This window comes from Geospiza fortis, unplaced genomic scaffold, assembly GCF_000277835.1.
Source record: "Geospiza fortis unplaced genomic scaffold, GeoFor_1.0 scaffold55, whole genome shotgun sequence".
NCBI classification, from domain to species: Eukaryota; Metazoa; Chordata; class Aves; order Passeriformes; family Thraupidae; genus Geospiza; species Geospiza fortis.
The window spans coordinates 1,757,268-1,772,360 of NW_005054308.1; the positions used below are offsets into that span (position 1 = coordinate 1,757,268).

The following is a 15,093-nucleotide window of genomic DNA, read 5'->3' on the forward strand; positions in this document are numbered from 1 at the left end:
CTCCGGCCGCCGTGGGGGCAAGGTCTGGGGGAGCAGGGGCGGGGGGATCCCGGGGGAACCGTCCCGGAGCCAGGGCCACGCTGGGGCTGCGAGAGAAGCGGCTCCCTCTCTCACACAGCGGGTTTGTCTCCTCCCCAGGGCCCGACCGCGATTTCCCCCTGAGCTGCAGCCGGACAGGTGCAGAAGCGCTTGGGCTGGGCACCGGAGGGACCAGAGGGGTTTTACAGACGTGTAGATGTGGCACTTGGGGATGGGGCTTAGCGGTGGGCTTGGTAGTGCTGGGGAATGGCTGGACTGGATGATTGTAGAGACCTTTTCCCACCTGAACGATTCTAGGAGGTCCTGTAGCTCCCACAAGGTCATTTACCTCTTGGGATCTGACCTGAAGGCACTTGGGATGGTGGGAGTGACTTTGTTCATGGGGAAGCAGCAGTCCCGCGACAGGAGAGCTCTCTCTGACCAATACCCTCTCTGCAATTGACGGCAGGAGCTACATGAACTCTGCTGGCTTGGATAAAGCAATCAGAGCACTGAAGAGTTCTTATGGCTAAGAACAATTAATGAATAAATCAAAAGGAAATTAAGTTGGTTCACCCCAGGGGCAAAGAACCCTCCAGATGGTCACAATTAAGATACTTCAAGAAGTCTCACTTCTAGCAGAAAGCCAGCACTGACACAGCCAAGGGGAGAAAAGCTGGGACTCTCAGAAGTGCTTTGCAGGAACAAGGAACATCCTCCTCAGCTGGTCTGCAATTCCCCTCCTGCACAGCTGCTCACTCCAGGAGGCAACATCTGCTACCAGGAATGCTCACTCAGTGGCTGCAGGCTTTTAAGGTATTTTCTTCAGGAATTTAATCAATTACCTGGTGTTCTTGGACAGTTGCTGCTTATCACTCATTATTTACCTTGCCTCGAAGTAAAGCTGACCTAGGAGCCAGCACACTTGTAGTTTGTTAGAAGTCAGGCAAAGAGTCAAGCGACACAGGTAAGACTTGCTGGCCTAAGAGGTTGAAGATCTACAGTGCAAGTGAGACAGAAAAACTGTCTCCCTGCAGCTATGGACATCCACCTCCAGAAACAACTGTCTTTACACAGTGCAGTCTCTTGTTTGTATTTTTTTTTCTCTTCTCAGAAGCATTTGTTTCTGCACAAGAATTTCTGGAATGCTGCTCCCAGGCTCTGTTCAGAAGAATGACCCCAAATGTAAGAAAAACCACTGTGCACAGGCTGCTAGAGGCACCAGGGGTTTTACATGAAACCACAGACTGGTTTGGGAAGAGACATTAAAGCTGATCTCATTCCAACCCCTGCTGTGGGCAGGGACACCTTCCACTAGATCAGGTTGCTCTAAACCCTTCCAACCTGGCCTTGAATATTTCTAGAGATGGGCCAGCCACAGCTTGTTTGGGCAACCTGTTCCAGTAGGCACTTGTCACTCCACAGTTGATAATTTCTTTTCAATCTCTTATCTAATCCTGCCCTCTGTCAGTCTGAAGCCATTTCCCCTTACCCTGTCACTCCATCCCCTTGTCCAAAGCCCCTCTCCCTCTCTCCTGGAGCCCCTTTAGGCACTGGAAGGGGCTCTGAGGATTCTCTGGAGCCTTCTCTTCTCCAGGTGAGCACAGAGCAGGTGGCTGCAGAGCAAAGGGGCTCCAGCCCTCAAAGCATCTCCATGGCCTCCTCTGGACTCACTCAGCAGCTCCAGGTCCTTCTGATGCTGGGGATCCCAGAGCTGGACACAGCATGGCAGGTGGGGTCTCACAAGACCAGAGTAGAGGGGTAGAATCTTTTCTCTTGACCTGCTAGTTATTCTAAAAGCACATTTTGTTCTGCTTTCGTTCTGCTCAGATCCTGGGCAGCACATCTGGGTTGCACAAGTGCTGCTGGCACCTCTTGCTGGGCTCCTGGGCACTGCAGGCCTGCTGCTATTGGGATGCACACAGAGAGCTCTTACACGAGGATCCAGGGCACAGACAGTCCAAGGGATCTCAGACTGGCTGTTAAACAATGAAACTTCATATCAACAGCCTTTCAATAGATACTAGGATATATTTCTAACCAAAAAAAAGTCATTTTAAAGATAATTTCAGATATTTTATTCTTAATTTTACAAATAACAAGCATTTCTCTATAAAAAACCTAGGGTAAGAATCAGTGTAGGTACAGCTAGGAATATTTACATTCTTAGAAGAAATTTATATATTTTTCTATGTACAAGGCTGTAGCCATTACTGGTTTAAGGTACTCCCAAAAGCATTTCTAAGTAAGGCTTTATGGTCCTAAGCTGATTCTATGTTTTAAGAAAATAATTTATAACTGCCAGGACTAAGGTTATATTCTACAAATACTGAAATAGGTAGTGCAGTCCAGCCCCCTGGGCAATGCACCCCCTTCCTGTGTACCCACCCACCCCAAATGCTCACTTGCAAAGGGAGGAGGAGTTCACACCTCTTCATGAAATAGTGTCAGAAGTCAGCCAAAGCTGCCCCATTGTGGAAGATGAAATACTAAATGATGCTTATGGAAGCATTACATTCACTGTCAGGAGATCAGAGATTCTAACAATTATTGACTGTGGAGCAGAGAACATCACAAGTAGGTGTGGTACCTTTTGAGTTAATGGCACTTCCAAACAAAGAAACAGAAGTCACAGGATTATCTGACATGCCTGAGATGATGACAGGAGTCAGCCTGAGAGCTGCAAAGGAAGGGATCCTTGTCCCCAAGGCCATTGCTATTCTGTGATTGTTCTCGGGCAACAGGGAATCCTCCCTAACCAGATAACAATAACATGCATTGCTGCTGTGATACAGGTTATAGGCACCCAAACCATGCAGGATTTCCCAGGTTAAGATCAGTCTGAGTGTCAAAGTCTGTTTCATCTTCCTCGTCCACAGCACAAGCTCACAGATGTGTAACAATTCCTCTTCCAAAGGTCAATTCTGGCCTTTCTCCCTATTCTGCAAGTATATCTGTAGTCACACTCTGTGCTGCAAATCTTATCTGTTGTCAACACGGATACCACTCTAAGATTTGCCCATGACTGTATCAGGTCCTTTTATCTATATCTTATTTATGAAAATATTCCCCCAGTTTCTTTTGGAGATGCCTGTTACCCACTAGAACAAGATCCTTGGCTTAGAGCTGAACTTGAAAAGAATAGGATAAAACAGTAAGTACAAAATAACCCAGTCTGCTATTTCAATTATGTTCCACATGTCTGACTCAGACTTTGTGTTTTTAAAAACATAAGCAAGGGAAAAACCCTTTTTTTGACATGAAGTGATTGTCATTGAATTTTGCAGTATTAGTCACAACCGGGAAATCCCCCAATTTGGATTTTAAAAAAATCCCAAACCAACAATAATAACAGAAGACCTCACAAAGAACTTTAGTAAACATCAAAATATTTAAATATTCAAGAACAAAAGTCTCTCTTTCAAGGCACATACTTTGATAAAACAATGGGTGAGAAATTACAGCTAAATCAGATGTTAAATGGACACTGCACTTTAGGACTGGAATTTCCAGACTAAATCATCTATCAGGCAAGCACATATCTTACTTTTCAGGGTATTTTCTGAAGCTGTTTACAGGAAGAGCCTTATGGAACACGGTTGTTTACATTGGCAAATTCATTACAAGGAAGTTGCAGCTAAATGTGTTTTGCCTCAGATTCCTGCAGTTACCAGATCATTCTTCTACAACACACACAAAAAAAAGCTGCTTCTCAATGTTCCAGTTCCTAAACATAAGGTTTACAAAGAAAAATATCTGTACTACGTTTTACAACATACTCTCATGCTTGCAATAAATATTTCAGAAAGGCTGTAAACCTAACAAATCAGGTCATGTTTTTGGGCAAGGGGGGCTGGCTGTTACATGCACTACCCTGACATGTCTTTGTTCATGTCAAGGCTGTCCTGTGATGTGCAGTGAGGCTTGTAAAATCCAGGTTCTCAATCTTGGCAGTAGCCTCAAATCACACACTGCATTTTAAATCTGCCTGCTCAGGGTTTGTCAACCTACTAAACAGAGTGACACTGAACCTGCCTCAAGCTTTCGATTTTTTTTCCTTGGAAAAGCTGATAACATTGTGGTTTTGGTATCATTCTCTGACCTGGGGACACTGGTCAGCTCCTGGCTGCATTTGTTAATGAAAATCCTGAATAAAAAGTGAGAAAATGCAGGAAAAGTGAAGCAAACCCTAGAGCTCAAGACACTGTTAGGAAGAATTTAACCAAACCAAACCAAACCACTATAGTCTATACAGCATTTTCTACTTTCTTCCTGTGACAAGCAGTCCAAGGTACACATCAGTCCCATTGCTGGAGTCTGCTACCAAGGTCACAATTTGGGGTATTGATTAGTGAAAGACTGGAATCAGCCAACACCACCTGTATATTTAAACACCATAGGAAAATGCAAAACTTCCCCAACCAGCTGCTGCAGTAGAGTAAGGACCCTGAGAGTTTAGGCTACAAAGGTTTAGGTTGTTTATTATTATTGTCTTAATTTAACAAGACAGAACAAAACACAAGTGCCATGAGAGAGAAACCTTTCACCACTCACATTTGTCACACTGTAACCAGCATAGTACAAATGAGACTCTGTGTACATATATATTTTGTATTTCAAGAAACTCAGGTAATGCCAAACTTCCATAACACAAGGAACAGTTTCTTGGCAGACTGACAACAAGATTTGTGGGTTTGTTGGGTTTTTTTAAACAATTTAAAAGCAATTCCCTAATTACATAAGTTAAGTGAAACCTAGAATGACCAGACCTCACAGCAATCATATAGTTGACACTTGAAGATGGAGAATCAGGCGTCAGAGATATATTCTGAGTTTGTTCTCAGTACATTCCACCAGGAGGTCACTGCAGTTGCATGATTAACATAAAAATTTACAACTACATATATTTATTGTGTGCATGTGTACATGAGAGGGAAAAACACAGAACAGACAGGAGAATTGTTTCCATCATCCAAATTGCACAGAAAACATTAAAACAATTTATACATAAAACTTTCACCACACATTGAAAAAGGATAATGCCAAACTAACACCACTCCGTCTACACACAGGTGAAACCATTTGCATTATTTAGAATAAATCCAGCCTGAAAAAAGGCCATATCCAAAGTCAGATGTAAACAACTTCACCAAGAAGGTACAGTTGAAATCCAGCATTGGAATCAAGTGAATTTCATGAACAAAATTTCAGTGCTAAATACTTTGTGCAAGACAATGCTTTCAGTCTATGCTGAGTTAAAACATAACAGGTTAGAATTAATTCTCAAAATCTTTCTTTGCATCTTTCTCAATTTGGTAACAAATTCAGCATATGCAAAGTCATTTGAGTAAGATCACAGAGAGGCACGTTGTCATAAACCTTCACTATAATAAATAAGTTTCCTGATGAGCAACTTTTCCAGGCAGTTTTTACCTCTTGATGTAAGCATTAGCTCTGGAGGAGGTTCACTGAAGAATCCAGGCAAACTGCCAGCCCTTGAACTCATTTTCAAGTATCTTTCAGCTGAACTATACGTGTAAAGTTACAAAAGATTGATCAGATTCTGCTCCATGGTACTACTGCATGAACTCAACCGTGGCTGAAAAATCTCATTGAAGGTTACAAAGTATTTATGTTCATATAAAAAGAGAATGTAGGGAACATGGTGTTTAAATTAATAAATAAGGTTAAAATTACAGAAAACAAAGTGTTGTCACTAGCCCTTTCTAGGATAAATTTTAGAAGAAAAGTCCATTTAACTTTCAGTCCACCAGGAAATACATAGGAGTTCCATCAAAAAGCTGTGCTTTTAAAAATCTCTGGATTTTCTTCTTCCTCCTTGGAATCCCTTGTGCTACTAGATGGAGGCCTGTATTCCAACCTGGAATGAAGAAAGAAAAAATAAAATAACTTTAAAAAAAGATGAGAGAACTTGGAAAAAAAATTAAAATCTGAGTCCTGTCTGACATCACAGCTTCCTAATTTTAATATCCTGTTGACTTCAGTTGAAAAGGTCCCTTTCTTACACCACATCTGTGCTCATGTGTCATCTTCAATCAGAGCCATGGCAAAAGGCCAAATGCTCTCAGTGCCTTTTAGATCAGCTGAACTGAACTGGAAGAGTTCAGCTCTTCCCCAGCACTTAGGAGACTTTCAGGACCTACAGCATACCTTGATAAAGCTACACACTTTTAATAAAAGTACATCTGAGGAATGCATTTTAAGTCATCAGAGTCAAATGATAAATTTGGGGCTGAGAGATGTACACATGAACATTTACACTTGGGAAGAGGGACTAAGAATTCAGCTAAGCTTTTGTATTTTCAACAGAGTGCTGCCTTTGCTGCCAAAACCAGCCTCTCCCTCTGACCATACCTAGACAAGCCCATTCCTCAGAGCAGAGGATGTTAAAGCAGGTGGCACTTACCCTTTGACCCTCAGCATTTGATCAATGGTGTCAGGAAGAGGCATACCATAGCTTTCAGGCAGGAACAGTGTGAGAATTCCTGACAGCACAGTCAGGCTCCCCATCAGGATGTAAGGCAAGAATCGATCATAGGCACCTATGTAAAACACAAAAAAAGAAAAGAAAGAAACAAAGAAAAAAAAAAAGCTGCATCAGCTCTAAGTTTCTGATAATCGAGAGATGCTGTGGATGCCCCATCCCTGAAGTGCTCAAGACCAGGTTGGACAGGGCATGGGGCAGCCTGGTCTGGTGGAAGTCTGGTGGAATGACATGATATTTAAGGTTCCTTCCAACCCAAATCATTCTGTGGTTCTGTGGTAATGTTTGTACCAAGGTTCAGGGCTTTACCTATGTAAGATTTGTGCTTTCAGTAAAAACAAAACCAATCAACTCCCATCACAGCCTGACATTTAAAGTGTATGTTGTTATAACTGTGGTTGTAGGAACTCAGGGGAGTGGGAATAAATAGCCGTAAGGAGTGTCCTTATTGAGGCAAGAGAATTGAGTCTCTGGAGCATCTCTCCAGCAGCCCAGGTAACTCACCAAGGTAAACAAAGTAGGGTGAGAGGATGCTGCCCAGTCTGGAGGCCATGGAACTTGCTCCAACTCCCATGTTTCTTACTACAGTTGGGTAGAGCTCAGCCGTGTAAACATAAACCATTGAGAAGGCAGAGGTGATTCCAAACTTGCCCAACATCACCAGCAGAATAGACAGCACACTGAGATCTGAAAGCCAAACACAGTCAGGACTTAGGCTCCTGCAATTCACTGTATCCCTTAACTCCTTTGTGTTTGTGTAACTCCTGCCTAATTAACTCCAATATCTGCTGTCTTTTTTCCCTGTAAATATCCACAAACATAAGCAATGTTCTTTTTAATGTTTTCTTTTTTAAATTACTAGAAGACAACGTATCCATTTTCTCTTGAGAACAGGGCTTCCTGCCAAGTGAAAAATAAAGAGAGCAGAGTCAGAACTGCTGAGATCCTCTCAGGTTTTAGGGGCCAGACCTCTGCTATTGCAAAAAATGCCACAGATCCCTTTTTAATAAAGTGAACAAAGTAAGATATTTGAAACAAATTATTTTATTTTAGGTTTCCTAAAAAACTGGTTTTTCATAAACATTCTTAGCTACATTCTTCATTCTATTAACACTCTTAGCGGTAATAACTTAATTATAGGAAGTTGAGTTGACTTTAACTGAAACAGTTAAGATTTTGAAATCAAAACAGATCATATCAGTGTCCAATTAACTCAAAGAACAGGGGAAAAAAACACCAAACCTTAGAATGCAGCACACATATTACCTGTATAAAACAAGCAAGGCAGCTCTTGCCCATTCTCTTTTGTGTATCTTTGGTTTTTAAATGAGCCCTAGGCAACACCACCTCCCCTTATATTCAACATTGTTATCAGTAATGACTCCATAGCCCTATTAATCTAACTGGACTAAAGACATGTATGGTTTGAGATCCAATAAATGTTGCTTGGTCTTCCTTCCCAATAGCTACACATTATTTTAACTATCAACACTAATTCAGTACAAACATCTCTGCTTATCAAAAATACTTCCATAAGTATTTTTGATACCAAAGTCAACAACAGCTGTTTGGGAAGTGAGTTCTGCAGCCTCTTGGTAACTTCCACTTACCAAATTCTGGTTGGTCTAGTCCTGGTTTTACACCTGGACCTTACCAGGACACCCTGCCAGAGATGCAGCTTAGAGGCAAAGCTGGACTACAATTCTAATCCCAACAGATCCCAAAGCCAATGACCCACCTTTCAAACTGAGTCTGAATGTCCTGCTGTGGCAGTTACTGAGAGCCAAGGAGGAGGGGCAAGGATAGGACATGGGTGTCTGTATTGAGTCCCCTCAGGACACTTTTCCTCCACATCTGCCCCGTGCAAGGTACTGCACCTCACCTATCATAGAAATGTGAGATCAACTAATGATTCCATACGTGAAGGCACCAGCTGAATGAAGAGAAGAACACAGCCTCCCAAGAATAACGCAGCAGCCATTGAGTACCGTCGGGGCAGGTTGGGCAGCAGCAGCCACGAGATGATGTAGGCTGGCACTTCAATCACTGCTGACAGAAAGCAGTTCAGATACACGTCTCCGTGCAAGTTAGGTGTGTCAAGAGAAAGTCCAAAATAGCCAACTGAGATTATCATCCTGAAAGAAACAATAGCAGGGTCAAATCTCTCTTCTTCCTCAGGTTGCCACGAACCTCTTGCACATTTCCATCAAGCACAGAAATGGCTGTGTACGGTAAATTCAGCATCTGGCAGACTTGTTCACTTCTGAAGCAGCTAAAGTGGTGACTTCAGAAACAGCAAGTCAACAATTAAACCATGCAAATGCTTTTGATCTTTCAGACTGCTCTTGAATTCAAAGGAAAAAATACTACCCTGGCAAGAAAGCAATGATCATTCACACTGCAGCAATGCAGTATTGCCATTACTATTGTTTATAGCCTTAACCTGAAAGTCTGAGCTACTGAATTTTACTGCTGCTGAGGCCTAGAGCAGCTTTCCATTATGTTTACCAGGGAGCTCTGGGTGGAGAGCATGGTTTCTGGGTCATTATGCTCCATGCTTTCTGTGTAGTCAGAGAGGAGGAGAATGGCATCCTGGCAGGCCCAAGCAGCCTATGAATTTCTCTGCTATGCTCCAAGCTGGCTGGGCAGCATCCAAATCACATTGGCATGGCTGGGCTGGTCAGTGCATCAGGACAGAGACTGGTGGCTGGATCACTGCCATCTTAATTTTGTGCCAGATGACAGCTGGCTTCCATGTAATCCAGAGAAATACACAACTGGCCTTGGAGGCAAACTCTGTCCTGTCTTGGGAGATGCTGGGTAGAGAAGGTTAAGCTTTACCAACAAGTATAACGTGGTAAATAAGGAAATAATGGGCAGTGGATCAGGACATGTCCAGGTGCAAACATGAGGCACAGAACACTTGGCACTTCATCTCCACCAGCATCTACCTTAAAACAGAACCTGGAGCAAAACCACTGCAGAGCACCAAGTGCACCACTGACAAAAGATTAGCTCTTCCTCCTCCTCACTTAATATTGGAAAAGCCTTCATGGTCCAGTTGCTTAAAATAAAACTGCTTAGTGTACCTGGGAAAGCATGAAGTGACACAGCTGAGAGTTACCCCCTGCTGCTGTGGTGCCCTGCCCTAAGCCATTCTTCTCAGAAGTAGTTCTGCCGTGTTTTTCACACCCTGTGCTCCTTGGAGTTATTTTTATATACAAACTGTAATGCTGGAACTCCCTTTGGTAGCAGATTGCCTCAGCTCATTACATTGGCAAACCTTAATACAGTTATATATTTTGAAGAAAAACTTCAGTGGTATTTACACATCCTAGGGTGCCAAGAAGCCAAACTTCTTCATCCCTAGTGCAAACCCTGCAAAGGGAATAGTTTAAGGGCCTGTTACTTAGTCAAAATTAACAAAACACTCAGCACTATGTAAAGCTGATATATTGCTGTCTGCAACTAGCCTCTTTTGTAGCCCTTTTTGGTGAGAACTTTTAATTAATGACACAGAATATACCATCAGTGTACCATGGGCTGGAAAACTGTGCTGTGGGGAAACACAAGATATTATGTCTTTATATATTAAAGGAGATTAGGTCACTGACATACAAATTAGAATAGTGAAAAAATTGCCCAACTTAACCAAATACTTTTCTGCAAGAGGAGGTAAGAGTGTGCAAGTCAACTGTACCTCCTTGACTCTTCCTGCCTATCATAAAACTTGATTTTTGATGTGGTAAAAAGCCCTTCAGTATGGGTTACTGAATCCATTAGAATGGATTACATACTGTCATGTCAGTGCTTCTCTCAGTTGCTTCATCCTACCAGAAATGCTGTTCAAACAGGTTTTGCCTTTAATTTCTACAACCACACACCCAAAGCCAGCTGTGCTCAGGAGCTACTGCCCCACATCAAGCAGATGAGGAGTAGGGCAGTCTCATCTCCAATCAAACATGGGAGTCAGTGACTGGACTTGAGCACTAAGACATTATATGGACACTTTACTGACATTTCTGCAAGGAACCAACATTACTCTTCTTTTTGAGCTGGTTTTTTTTGCACAAGTTCCCTTCTCAGTGTGTTTATGGCTTGGCCTTGTGCTTGGTGATGGGCCAGAGAATCTGGCTTAAATATAAGCCAATTCATCCTTTGCCCTAAGATGCCACATCATCTTGTATGTGCTGGCAGGTCAGTGGACTGAACTCTGAGGCTCTGCCTCACTAAGGAACAGGAACATTGTTCAAAAAGACAACATATAAACTTAGTTGGCTCCCAAGCACTTGAGAGACCTTCTTGGTTTGGTCATTAGGTACATGCACTAATTAAACCTCACTTGTACAGCCTCTGGCAGGTTTTCAGTTACTCTCTCTGTTTACAGCTTTACTGAGATTTCTGGTAAGGAAAATAGCCACCATTTAATCAAACTGAGCATAAAGCATAGCTTCAGCTAGTGAAAACCAAGCTGAAGATGACAAGTAGACAAAGCAGATATCAGGAAGATATAGGGAAATCTCAGATGAGAACTTAAAAGGCAGCATTATCTCTTTAAGAGCCAATACAAAAGAAATGGAAAGATTCTCCCCTTATTCAGGCATCACATTCAGATCCCTGGGCAGAAGTTCTCTGACTGGGGGTAGGGTATGACTCATTCCTCTAAAAAGACTTTGTTACAGTCAGAAGAGCATTCCCCAAGGCCAGGATCAGGCAGCATTCCCACACATCCACTGCCAGCTATTTGGATTCTTACTCAATACAGGATGAGTCTGACTGTTTCAGAAAGGAACACCAACCCAGATGTGTTTCTGCACTGTCACCAAAATGAAGACCCTATGTAACCAGAATTTTGTTGTTTCAGCCAGCTAGTCATTGAGTTTTGAGCTGGTTTTGTCTGTATCTCTTCAGAACACCTTAGTATTTAAAGTTACATACTCCTGAATCACACTTGCTTACCAAAGAAGCACTGACATAATTGTGATAGTTAGGATATTTCGAGTTCTCATTAGGTCCAAAATGGTGTATGTCTGTTGCTTCTGGGAATTTACATCTTGTAGCTGTAAAAGAGCAAACAACAAAACATGGGAACTTTAACTTCCTGCAAAAATAATGATTATGAAACTAAGTCCTACCACCAACTTATACCTTAGTCTTTTGATCTACTGAAAGAAGTTTGTATCAAAACACATGTAAGAGCCAAACTTGTGAAAGTAGAAGCTCCTCTCTAATTTAAAGTCACTTAAAATTTAGACTGAAACTCTTAACTCTTGTGACCAGTGACAGGACTCAAGGAAACTGCATGAAGCTGAGCTAGGGAATGTTTATGTTGGGTATCAGAAAGAGGGTGGCTGGGCACTGGAACACGCTCCCCAGGAAATGGTCACAGCACCAAGGCTGACAGAGCCCAGGCAGCACTTGGACAATGCTCTCAGGCACTCTCAGGTGTGACTCTTGGGGTGTCTTGTGCAGGGCCAGGAGTTGGACTCGATGATCTGTGTGGCTCCCTTCCAGCTCAGCACATTCTATGACTCTGTAGTAATAATTTTCTTTATCTGAGGCTTCACAAAACAACTGCTTTTTGTTACTTGAATTATAAAGCAACAGCATTAATTCACTATTTATATGTCACTACTGGAAGGGTTCTTACATCCAATTTTGAGCACTGCACCTGGAGAATCAACTGCACTCAGACTAGAAGAGAGTAACAAGGATGGTGAGACATTTGAAAAAAGTAGAGGGTTTCTTTAGCCTGAGGGCCAGAAGACCAAGGACATCTGGAAAGACACAGCATAGTCTTCAAATATGAGGAAACAAAGTGATAAACTGTCCATTGCAGACACAGCAACAATTAACAAGGTTTGCTGCAATAAACTGCAGCAGGACAGAGCTAGCCAATGACTTCTCAAGCTGGACCTAAGAGTAATGTATTTAAACTGAGACAAAGTGGCTAATGAGCTGAAGAGTGCCCATCATTATCTAGTCTGTTTTTGAGATTATCTTCTAAGAATGTAAACAAAAAGACAACAATCTTCTCCTTTCCCCATTAAACTTTCCAGCCTCTCAACATAAAATCACTTCCATGTAAACAATGCAAGGGTATTCATCCACAAAATATGAGAACAAGTTCTGTGCTTGGTAAGACTGTAAAAAAGAATTTTTTTTCATTAGGACTTCATTTAGACTCCTAAAGAGGGGGACCAAGAAAAAGATTTTTCAAAATATAGAAAAGGTGATTTAAGAGGACAAAACCCATTGATTAAAACTATCAGCTCTGATAAAGCAACTTGGAGTTTCTCAAACCTCTGCAGTAACATGAAAATTCTTTCCAAGTGACAGTCAGTTCTGAAGATCTGGATAATGAAATAGCAGTCTGGTACACACCAAATTTCTGTGTATTTGCTTTCATCAATCCCATTTTCTACAAAAGCCAAACAGTCCTTTACCTTTGTTAGCTTTCATTCTGCCTGAAGCCCAACTTACATCACACAAACTGTAGCCACTTCACAGCTCACAGCCCTTTCTCATAAATCACATGATCTTTCCACATGCCACTACTTGTTGCCAAGAAACAAGAAAAAAAAAAGAAACAAGCAAACCATAAAACAAAACCAGGAAGAGAAATATTCAGTCAATTAGTCAGTTGATGAGAAAAAGGGTCCTTGCCTTTCAAGAGCTGGATAAGCAGACAACATAATCTTTACCAGGACAGGCTCAAACAAGAAGCTATGAGAGAAGGGCAGGGAAACCAAAATGATGATTTGAAATTAAATTTATCACTCAAACATTTCTATCCTTTCTTAACCAACCAGGCCCTATTTGTGCTCTACAGCTGGTTTGTGATTCATGACCTGCTGGACCTCAACTGGCCTGAAATCTCTGGAGTCAAAATTCTGCAGTTGCTGCTCTCCAGCTGCACAGGCTTCAGGAACTCTCCAGCCATAAGCTTGGATGGCTCCTCCATCCCAAACACACATTCCAAATGAGGAAGGCAAAGGGCCAGCCAGATTTCTGAGAACCTCCCTGCAGCATAAACATGCTTCCTACACCCTCAAGAGGCTGTAAGCCTTCTGCTTTCCAGCTCTTCAGATAGCAGACACAAGAACAAAGTAAACACATCACTGATGCAGAGGAGTTTTGCATAGATCTTTTGGCCATAATATTACTTTTACCTTAGAAAGGAAAGAGATGGACAGGAGTTCTGCATGTTCATCAAGCTCATTTTCCTTTGATGGTCAGAAAGTTAGTATGTTTTTGAAAGCTGATGTGCTAATGTCTGTACATGCACACCACATTCTCCAGCCCACCCTGCTGCAACATCAGCATTTCTCCTTGTCCTGCATTTCCTGAAATAAAATCCCAATTTTTGCCCCTGCCTTCTGCTCCTTCACTATCCAACCCCATTCAGAGACAGCAAACTCATCAGTGTTTCTTTCCAAGACAAGAGAGAAGATTCCAGGAACAGTGATCTTAGGCACATGTTGGAGCCAGAGCTTATTTTCTATTCTCCTGCTGCAGTGCTGGCAATAGATGAGTTTTCATGGCCACAGCATGAGAAAGAAGAAGAAGGAAAATATGCATTCTAACAAAGATCCAGAGGAAAAGGTATCAGAAGGAGTGTGTTTTCTTGGCATTCTTACTCTGCTCCAGTAAGACCAGGATGTTTGCCCTACTATCTCCTAGTAAGTCTGCACAAACAGCTTTGTCTGTACTCAGCTGACTTCAACACAAGGGAAGCTGTTTCAATCTCAGTAGCAAACACCTACAGCTTAATGGCTTCCCATTCTCCTTAGCCCAGAACAGAGGCACTGTAGAGCAAATGAGTATATTATACTCATTATATACATTATGTGTATTGTCACTTAAAGGACTGTCAATTGTCAGCCTGCAACTGCCCAGACAGATTCTGCCGAGGTGCCCATTCTTCTGGAATATACAAACAGTTTGTCTGTCTTGACTTTCTGAGGTCAAGTTTGAATGTCTGTGGAACTGCTTCTACACCTTAAAGGCACCCTTCAGCTCAGACAAAGGGAAGATTTCCAGAGAAAACAGGGGCGTGTAGGAAGAAAGAGATGAGAAAGATACCTGTCACTACTTCACCTGAAAGGGGCTCAAATTTTGCTTTCCCTAACGTGGATTAGAATCCTAATATGCCCTTATGGATTTCAGAAGTGCTGAAGGAATTAGCAGTGACTCAGAAAAAAGAGCAATCCAAACATTCCAAGTATGGGATTAATTTAAGAAATTCAGAAATGTGAACACACAAGCAGCACACTGTAGGTTAAGAAACATATCTTTAGAGGCTAACACATATAAAATTAGTAACTGTAAATTCTGTGACAGAAGTTGAGTATGAACTAGAATAACAATATTTCCAATGGCCAGGATTAGCCCTGTGTCATACAGAGTTATAGACTGAATTAACACAGAATCTGTTTGGTGCAAATATTTAGATCACTAAGCAATAGGTACCTCAAATTCATTATCCTCCCCTGAAAAATAGAGTTGAAAAGGAAAAAGGGCAGCTGTAAACTGGATGAAAAAGACGTTTGCATTAGAATGCATGTTGG

General features: G+C 42.0%; 1 protein-coding gene across 1 annotated transcript in view; it reads right to left on the reverse strand.

The window, feature by feature from the left end:
- Positions 1–4,483: 4,483 nt before the first annotated feature.
- Positions 4,484–15,093, reverse strand: part of SLC22A5 (solute carrier family 22 member 5) — a gene marked incomplete at its 5' end in the record, with an annotated part of 24,827 nt that continues 14,217 nt past the window's right edge. The window contains 5 exons of the mRNA XM_005418848.3: positions 4,484–5,899; positions 6,446–6,581; positions 7,028–7,210; positions 8,444–8,658; positions 11,483–11,583. Coding sequence (XP_005418905.1) covers positions 5,812–5,899; positions 6,446–6,581; positions 7,028–7,210; positions 8,444–8,658; positions 11,483–11,583 — 723 coding nt within the window. The remainder of the gene's footprint in view (positions 5,900–6,445; positions 6,582–7,027; positions 7,211–8,443; positions 8,659–11,482; positions 11,584–15,093) is intronic.